General features: G+C 38.8%; 2 protein-coding genes across 2 annotated transcripts; both read left to right on the top strand.

Annotated features, from left to right (window-relative positions):
- The first annotated feature begins 1,925 nt into the window (after positions 1 to 1,925).
- Positions 1,926 to 4,465, top strand: LOC134299437 (taste receptor type 2 member 41-like). Its single transcript, XM_062982237.1, has one exon. The coding sequence runs from the start codon at positions 2,395 to 2,397 to the stop codon at positions 3,298 to 3,300; it is 906 nt and encodes a 301-aa protein (XP_062838307.1). The 5' UTR covers positions 1,926 to 2,394; the 3' UTR covers positions 3,301 to 4,465.
- A 2,776-nt stretch (positions 4,466 to 7,241) lies between these two features.
- LOC103279069 (taste receptor type 2 member 125) lies at positions 7,242 to 9,218 on the top strand. Its single transcript, XM_062983199.1, has one exon. It carries the CDS (start codon positions 7,329 to 7,331, stop codon positions 8,229 to 8,231), a length of 903 nt encoding a protein of 300 aa, XP_062839269.1. The 5' UTR covers positions 7,242 to 7,328; the 3' UTR covers positions 8,232 to 9,218.
- Positions 9,219 to 9,489: the final 271 nt, after the last annotated feature.

Genomic DNA, 9,489 nt, shown 5'->3' on the forward strand with positions numbered 1-9,489 from the left:
TTCCTTAGCCCAGTTCTTCAAACCCAGACTTTCTTGAAACAACAATAGGAAAGGGTCCCAGGAAGGAAGCTTCCTTAACCTCATTGCTCAAACCCAGACTCCCTTCAAAGTAAGAAAGGAAAGGACCCAAAAAATGAAAAGGGGAGCCTCATAAGTTCCCCATTCCTGCCAATGGGCCAGATTTTCTTAGATCTTTTGGCTGTGGACTAGAAATGGTTCTTTGGCAACCTGCCCATTTTTAGGAGGTGCACAAAAACAGATCCACGGGTCTCCCAGAATTTGGCCAGCAGAAACGGATCAAGGTTCAGCTAAAATGCACAAGTCTAATGGCAGTAAAGTCACATCAAAGAATGAGATTCCCCTCATGTTCTCCTCCCCTTTCTGTTTATTTTATATTGGCTTTTGGTGTTCTTGTTTTTCATTGCATTGGCATTGGCATGTTGTGCTTGCAAGACTGGTGGCTAGATGAATGATAGGAGCTAGGAATTGTCTATCTGGACAAATCTATGCAAGAGAGCACAACAGGATAGAGACTGAAGAAAGCCAATTTCACCCTGATTTCCATTGCAAAAAGGGAAAAAAGACAATGAGGTTCAAATAAAGGTCAGTAGCTCAAGAACCCTCATCAAGATATTACAGTAAGCTTACAATGTCTCCTTTTCTAGCAATTATAGGATCATAGAGAGACCTCAGAGGCCATCCAGTCCAACCACCTTCCAAGAATCAGGAAAATCACATTCAAAGCATCATTGATAGGTGCCATACAGCCTCTGCAATATTTTAAATTTCCAATTACCCCCATAATTCCTTTTCTCCTTCTCCCTATCTTCTTGTCTTAATTCAATTGCTGCAAAAGGTTGAATGTGCAAAAGCATTTTGCACCCAGTTAATACAGGGGGTGGGAGAGAGAAGGGGTGGAATTTTGCCCTTTCCAGTCAGACCAAGCAAAAGCAAAGCACTGCAATTTCCCCTAAATTTGTGTGTTCTACTGTGTTCATATTTTTTCCTCCTTGACCACAATCCTATGATGTTTGTCCAGAGTTTTATCTGTGGGATGTTGAAGGTACCCATGGTTATCTTTCCAGGGCACTTGCAGTGGAAAATTCTGGCAGTTGTTGTCCATCCTTGACATGAGTATTTGAAACCATCTCAACCCTGCTTTTTCAGATAATCTTGACTCCATGCTCTAGATCTTCCTCAGGTGCTGGGCCTCTTGCTTTCTTAGGACATTGCCCACTAATTCCTGAATGAACATAATGGCCCAGCAGAAAGTAAAGCTAATAGCCATCAACCATCTCCCCTATGCATATTTACACAATACACACACACACACACACAGTCACTACCATTACTTGTAAAACAATATGACAGTTAAAGATATTCCAAATCAAGATTGTTTGCCTGATAACATTAGTCCTACTGTAGAATCAAATGCTATCTGCCTTCTTCCTTTCTGGTTAGATATTTTCCAGACAACTTCTATCTATCAGATTATTATAGTAATTGCTTGCTTGTTAGGTAAAGGTAAAGGTTTTTCCCATGACATTAAGCCCAGTCGTGTCCAACTCTGGGGGTTGGTGCTCATCTCCACTTCTAAGCCGAAGAGCCAGCATTGTCCATAAACACTTCCAAGATCATGTGGCCAGCATGAATAAATGGGACGCCGTTACCTTCCTACCGGAGCGGTACCTATTGATCTACTCACATTTGCATGTTTTCTAACTGCTAGGTTGGCAGAAGCTGGGGCTAATAGTGGGAGCTCACTCCACTCTCCAGATTCGAACCTGGCAACCTTCAGCAAGTTCAGCTCAGCGGTTTAACCCGCTGCACCACTGAGAGCTCCATTCTTGCATGTTACAGGATGTGAAATCTGTCATTTCTATGGATTGTAAACCGTATGTAGTAAAACAGTATAGAAAGATGGTAAACAAACCCAAGGCTTCAGAAAATCACAGGAAGTGTAGTTTTAGATGCTCTTTAACCTCCTTAATCAAAGCTTGCTGATGTCTCAACAAATTACAAATCTCAGGATTCTATGACAGTTAAATGATGTTAAACTGCATTAATTCTACAATGTAGGTGAAGCCTTAATTTCAGTTTACTCTTCACCTCTTTTAAAAAAAAATAGAAGTTCCCAGCATGACTGAAGTTGGCAAACCAATCAGTATAAACTACAAAATTGTAAAACAGTTCCTGAAGACTTAAAATATCTCAGGGGACCTGATACCTGACTGGATCATTAGTAACCGATCCCTCCTAAGATTTGCATTCCTCTCTCATATGATTTGAACATTCAAAAACCCTCTGACAGTAAGGTTTTCACTATTAGGTATCGGAGAGAAGCAAGGAGAATCACAAGCAATAGCATATTCCAGATATTTCTTAAAGAAGAAGATGGCTGCTTACCAAATGTCTCCATTTGCTATCTTCTCCTGTTGCATTATAGGCATTTTGTGCATTATTTCCCTTTCTGGGAATGGATTTATCTTCATTGTGACTGTGCTGCAATGGCTCCAGAAGAGGAAGATGCCACCTTGTGACTTCCTCCTGACTTGCTTGAGTGCCTCCAGATTGCTAACACAGTTTAATTATATGGCCAGCTATTTTTTGCCTTTCTTTTATTCGCCAAGTATAAGAAAAATGTTTTTTTTCTCCAGGGTCTTTCTTCATATGGCCAGTCTTTGGTGTGTCTCCTGGCTCAGCATTTTCTACTGTGTGAAAGTCATCAACTTTTCCAACTCTTTACTCCTTTGGCTAAAGTTAAGGATCAATCTGCTTGTACCCAAACTACTTGGAATATCAATGGTCATTTTCATGGTCTTTTCTCTTCCTTCCATCTTCACATTTCATAAATTCAATAAACCATGTAATCAGACGATAACACCACCAACCAGCCATGAACCTGAAGATAGCATGTGGATTCGTTTTTTTCCAGTGCAGATAACTTTCACTTGCATAAATTTCAGCATGAACATAGCAGCAACCCTTCTTTTGCTCATCTCTTTGTGGAGACATGTGAGAAATCTCAGAAAGAGTGGAACTAGTGTGCAGGACCTCAACACTCAGGTCCACCTCAAAGTCATGAGGCCTTTGTTCATCACTCTCTTACTCTACCTTTTATTTATTGCTTGTTCGATAACAATGACAACTGGCTTTTTTCATGTTCAAGAAAACCAAGCACTGATTTCAGAGATAATGATTTCCATATTTCCTTCAGTGCATCCCATAATATTAATATGGACCAATCCAAAACTCAAAGATGTGGCTGCTCACATGTTAAACATAAGGCAAAGAGCTTAAAAAAAGGAGATGGTGGCAACAGGTATCCATCCCTGTGTTTGAACAAGCTGCTTCTATAAGTGTGTGAAGTAAACATTGAAATGAAACCTGATTCTGAATATGGAGACTCATCAACAGGGAAATGCTAAGAATCTGCCTTTTAACATGCTTTGGTACAAGGTATACTCATGCTGAATCCTATTTTGAACCTTCAATGATTCCACAACTTTCTGACTGTTGTAATGCTGACCTGAGATATATCCAGATTTCTGCAATTTTTCATTGAAACTCTTCCATATGTAGATCACTGCAAAGATCGACAAATCAATAAAACATTTGCTACAGCCAAATAAAGGGTGGGGCTTACTGGCTTGTTCTAAGAATGTAAGTGTATGTTGGATCATGTAAATGGAAGTTTGTGTCTGGTCCTTTACAATCAAGTCTGAAACATATTCCTATGTGATTTTTGATGCCAGGTATAGATGGCTTTTGTAGCGCCTTAGATGCCTCATTGGGATTAAAGACTGGTCATCATCCAGATGGTATTTTGGGGACTTTACCACATAATGATTAAGTTACAGATTAGTGCGCAAGAGTCAGGAACAATAAAAATTGAAAAGAGAATCTGGCAGGGATGCCCCCATTCCCCATTGATCTTCATCGTAGCAATGGAAATTCTACTAAACTCAATTAGAGAAGATGAAGAATTAAACGGAGCAAAAATTAATTAAGAATCTTTCAAATTAAGAGCATACGCCGACAATCTGATCTGTACCGTAGAAAACCCATTAACTAATATTAGGGACTGGCTTGGAAAAATAGAAGATTTTGGAAACGTCTCCGGCTTTAAAATTAACAAAGATAAATCAAAACTATTGACAAAAAATATATCCAAAAAAGAAAGGAAAAACTAAAGGAAATTACTGGCCTGGACATATCTAACAAAATAAAATATCTCGGAATCTTTATCACAGCCAAAAATTCACAGCTCCTCCAAAACAATTACGAAACCAAATGGAAGGTGATCAAGAAAAATCTTGTCAATTGGACAAATCTAAAACTATCTTTATTAGGAAGAATAGCAGTGGTTAAAACAAACATTCTCCCCAAATTGTTATATATCTTTCAAAATCTACCAATAATTAGAAATAATCGGTTATTTAAAGAGTGGAACAGAGATATTTCAAAATTTATATGGAACAACAAAAAAACAAGGATAAATTTTACAAACATGACAGATGACAGACACAGAGGAGGACTGGGCCTACCTAATTTGGAATTATACTTTGAAGTATGCTGCCTAGACCGGATTAGAAAATTGATATCCCTCCAAAACGAAACAAAAACTACTCATATTAGAAGGCCACAACCTAAGGGCAGGCTGGCACGCGTACTTATGGTACCAAAGGGAAAAAATTGAGAAGAATTTCGGGAACCACTTCATCTGACCCGCACTACTAAAGATCTGGGAGAAATATAAAAACAGACTCTGCAACAAGACCCCGCTCTGGGTCTCACCATAGAAGCCAGCCAAAGAAGGGAAGTGGCGTGGAAAGTCTGGCCAACCTACAAGGACATATTGAAAAAAGAAAATAAAGAATTTACAATGAAATTACTGGAAGAAATTACTCCCCAATTTGGCAGGATATCATGGCTCCAATGTTACCAAATGCAAGATCATTTTAAAAAAGACAAGAAATTAGGGTTCTCAGCAGACATATCCCCATGGGATAGGATAATGAAAGAAAGAAAGAAAACCATAACCGGAATATATAAAATACTACTCGAGTGGAACACAGAGCAAGAAACTATCAAACAATATGAAATGTGGTACAATAGAAGGAACTCTCCAACACCTTTGGTGGACATGTGACAAAGAAAAATAGTATTGGAAAGAAATACATGTATTAAGCCAAAAGATTTTAAAAATAAAAATCCCCTTAAAACCAGAGTACTTCTTGCTAGGATTAACAGATACAGATTGGCCTAAAACATAGACAGACTTTTCACATTTATCACGACAGCGGCAAGAATCATCTATGCGAGAGGCTGGTGGCAGGAAAAGATACCCACGAAAGAAGATTGGATTGTGAAGATGTTGGACATCATGAATATGGATGAATCGACATCTCTGATCACCAAAACCCAGGGTAAAAGAAAAAACAAGACTGACTGGACTCTGTTCAAGAATTGGATGAAAGAAAACAAACTAAAGATCCTAGTCTAAAATGAAGAGAGAAAATTGAATGGAATAAAGCACAGCTTAAGAGAAATACAATGGACAATTTCATTATTATTATTATTTTCTTACACAGCACCCCACTATAAAGAAGAAAGGAAGTTCTACACATTTTCTCTTTTTATTTTATTTCTATTTTCTATTTCATTCCCCCCCTTTTATGTGTGTGTGTGTGTGTGTGTGTGTGTGTATATATATATATATATATATATATGAGAGCACCCGTGGCAAAGTGCGTTAAAGTACTGAGCTGGAGACCGAAAGGTCACAGGTTCAAACCCCGGAGCGGTGTGAGCGGCTGCTGTTAGCTCCAGCTCCTGCCAACCTAGCAGTTCGAAAACATGCCAATGTGAGTAGATCAATAGGTACCGCTCTGGCGGGAAGTTAACAGCGCTCCATGCAGTCATGCCGGCCACATGACCTTGGAGGTGTCTACGGACAATGCCGGCTCTTCGGCTTAGAAATGGAGATGAGCACAAACCCCCAGAGTCAGACATGACTGGACTTAACATCAAAGGAAACCTTTACCTTTACCTATATATATATATACACACACACACACACACACACACACACACTATACTCCTCTTTTTTAACCGCAACCCCACCCCCCTAGACCCTCTCACCCCCACCTCCTTTTCTCTCTCCCCTTTCTATCCCCCCCAACTCCCCCCCCCGAAAATATTTTCAATAATTTTTTCAAAAGGAAGTTACTCCATCATCAAGTCCCAGCATGACTGAAGATGGCAAACAAATCGGTATCTATATATATAAATGAGTGATGGCATCACGGCGACTCACAAAACAACAAAACTACAGGCCCCCCAACCTCAAAATTTGACAACACAACCCATCATCCATGCCTCTAGGTTAATACAACAAAAAGAAAAGAAAAATAAAGTCCTAATTAGAGAGAGAGCAATATTTTTTTTATCCAATTGCTGCCAGTTTAGAGGGCTAATCTCTGCCCACTTGGTCTCCTAGCAACAAACTCAGCCAAGGGACAGCCAGGGTTCAGTTAGGGGACAGGCAAATTTAGGCCTCACTTAGGCTTCTTCCACAGATTATCTAATTTGCACTGGATTATATGGCAGTGTAGAATCAAGGCCCTTCCACACAGCTATATAACCCATTTATAATCTTATATTATCTGCTTTGCACTGGATTATCTTGAGTCCACACTACCATATAATCCATTTCAGTGTGCATTTTATACAGCTGTGAAGAAGGGGCCTTATATAATCCAGTTCTAAGCAGATAATATAAGATTTTCAATATACAGTAGAGTCTCACTTATCCAACATAAACGGGCCGGCAGAATGTTGGATAAGTAAATATGTTGGATAATAAGAAGGAATTCAGGAAAAGACGATTAAACATCAAATTAGGTAATCATTATACAAATTAAGCACCAAAACATCATGTTATACAACAAATTTGACAGAAAAAGTAGTTCCATGTGCACTAATTCTATGTAGTAATTACTGTATTTACCCTTTACCTTAACTACCACCAATTCCTCAATACTTTATTTCCCATACCACCAGACTTCGCCACAGCAACGCGTGGCCGGGCACAGCTAGTAAATTATAAAATTGTAAAACAGTTCCTGAAGGCTTAAAATATCTCAGGTGACCTGATACCTGACTGGATGATTAGTAACCAATCCCTCCTAAGATTTGCATTCCTCTCTCATATGATTTGAACATTCAAAAACCCTTTGTCAGTAAGGTTTTCACTATTAGGTATCGGAGAGAAGCGAGGAGAATCACAAGCAATAGCATATTCCAGACATTTCTTAAAGAAGAAGATGGCTGCTAACCTAGTGTCTCCATTTGCTATCATCTCCTGGAGCATTATAGGCATTTTGTGCATTGTTTCCCTTTCTGGGAATGGATTTATCTTCATGGTGACTGTGCTGCAATGGCTCCAGAAGAGGAAGATGCCACCTTGTGACTTCCTCCTGACCTGTTTGAGTGCCTCCAGATTACTAACACAGTTGAATGCTATGGCCATCTATTTTATGCAACTCTTTTATCCTTCAAGTAGAAGTGCAATGCCCTTTTTCTCCTGGGTCCTTCTCAATATGGCCAGTCTTTGGTGTGTCTCCTGGCTCAGCATTTTCTACTGTGTGAAGGTCATCAACTTTTCCAACTCTTTACTCCTTTGGCTCAAGTTAAGGATCAATCTGCTTCTACCCAAACTACTGGGAATATCAATGGTCATTTTCATGGTCTCTTCTCTTCCTTCCATCTTCACATTTCATAAATGCAATGAACCATGTAATCAGACTGTAACACCCCTAATTAACGAGAAACCTGGCAACATGTGGATCAGTTTTTTCCCAGTGGAGATAACATTTACTTGCATAAATTTCAGCATGAACATAGCGGCAACCCTTCTTTTGCTCATTTCCTTGTGGAGACATGTGAGAAACCTCAGAAAGAGTGGGACTAGTGTTCAGGACCTCAACACTCAGGTCCACCTCAAAGTCATAAGGCCTTTGTTGATCACTCTCTTACTCTACCTTTTATATATTGCTAGTTTGATTACAATGATGATTGGCTTTTTAAATTTGCAAACAAAACAAGCACTGATTGGAGAGATAATGGTTAACATATTTCCTTCAGTGCATGCCATAATATTAATATGGACCAATCCAAAACTCAGAGAAGTGGCTGCTCACATGCTAAACATCAGACAAAGAGCTTAATAAAATGGACAAGGTGGCAAAAGGTATCCATCCTCGTCTTTGAACAGAGAATGCTTTTATTAGTGTGCAAGGTAAACATCGAAATGAGAACTGATTCTAAATATGGATTCCCCTCATCATCACTGGAGAATGAGAATAAACTGCCTTTTAAATGGTTAGCTTCAAGTTGTACCATGGTGGATCCTATTTTGATCCTTCAATGTTTCAACAATTTTCTGACTGTTCTAATGCTGACCTGAGATATAGCCCAATTTCTGCTATGATTTATTCAAACCTTCCATATGTAGATCACTGCAAAAACCAACAAATCAATAAAACATTTGCTACAGCCAAAGATAGGGTGGGAGCTTACTGGCTTATTCAAAGAATTTAAATGTATGTGGAATCATGTAAATGATAGTTTGTGTCCTGCGGTCCTTGAAAATAAAGTCTGAAACATATTGCTGTGTGGTGTCTGATACCAGGTATAGGCGCTTATGTAGAGCCTTAGATGCTCCATTGGGATTGTCATCCAGTTGGTATTTTGGGACTTTACCTCATAAGACAGGCAAACCAACATTGAAGCTGGACTGTCACCTTTGATGATGTTCCTTATTGCAGCACACTATATGCATCCTGCTACTAGTATTTCTCCTTGCAGTTAGAAACCTGTCCCTCACTATTTATCACCAAACCATCAATAGCTCATAATTCTGCAATATTTAATACTTAACAATACTTAACAATAGACCCACCGGTTATGCCTTCTCAGTATTATATTAGCACTTTATTGACTATGTTAGTTGTGAAACTACCTCTCCTCGACTCTGAAATATTCTGCACTTTGGCCCAGATCCGTGTATTCATCTCCTGTTTTTAACATTTTATTTTGTATGTTGACTTTTTATGACTGTTTTATTGATGCTGATGTTTTATTGTTGAGTAATTTGTTTTATTGTCTTGCTACTGTTATTATATTGTTGTGTTTGGGCATGGCCCCATGTAAGCCGCCCCGAGTCCCTTTGGGGAGATTGGGAGGGGTATAAGAATAAAATAATAATAATAATAATAATAATAATAATAATAATAATTATTATTATTATTATTATTATTATTATTATTATTATTATTTCCATCAACTAGCATGTGCAATGTATCCCTTCCACTTCTGTGCCAGAATGGTGGCGTTAAAGGCACACCAGATGATGGGATTCTCCTATCAGTGTGAAGGCCAATTTCACACTGATTTCCATCACAAAAAGGGGGGGAAAGACAATGA

Source organism: Anolis carolinensis, chromosome 5 (genome assembly GCF_035594765.1).
Source record: "Anolis carolinensis isolate JA03-04 chromosome 5, rAnoCar3.1.pri, whole genome shotgun sequence".
Lineage (NCBI taxonomy): Eukaryota > Metazoa > Chordata > Lepidosauria > Squamata > Dactyloidae > Anolis > Anolis carolinensis.

What these genes read in the sequence shown, in the direction of transcription:
- LOC134299437 (XM_062982237.1), top strand. Translation starts at nt 2,395, where the DNA reads ATGGCTGCTTACCAAATGTCTCCATTTGCTATCTTCTCCTGTTGCATT.
- LOC103279069 (XM_062983199.1), top strand. Translation starts at nt 7,329, where the DNA reads ATGGCTGCTAACCTAGTGTCTCCATTTGCTATCATCTCCTGGAGCATT.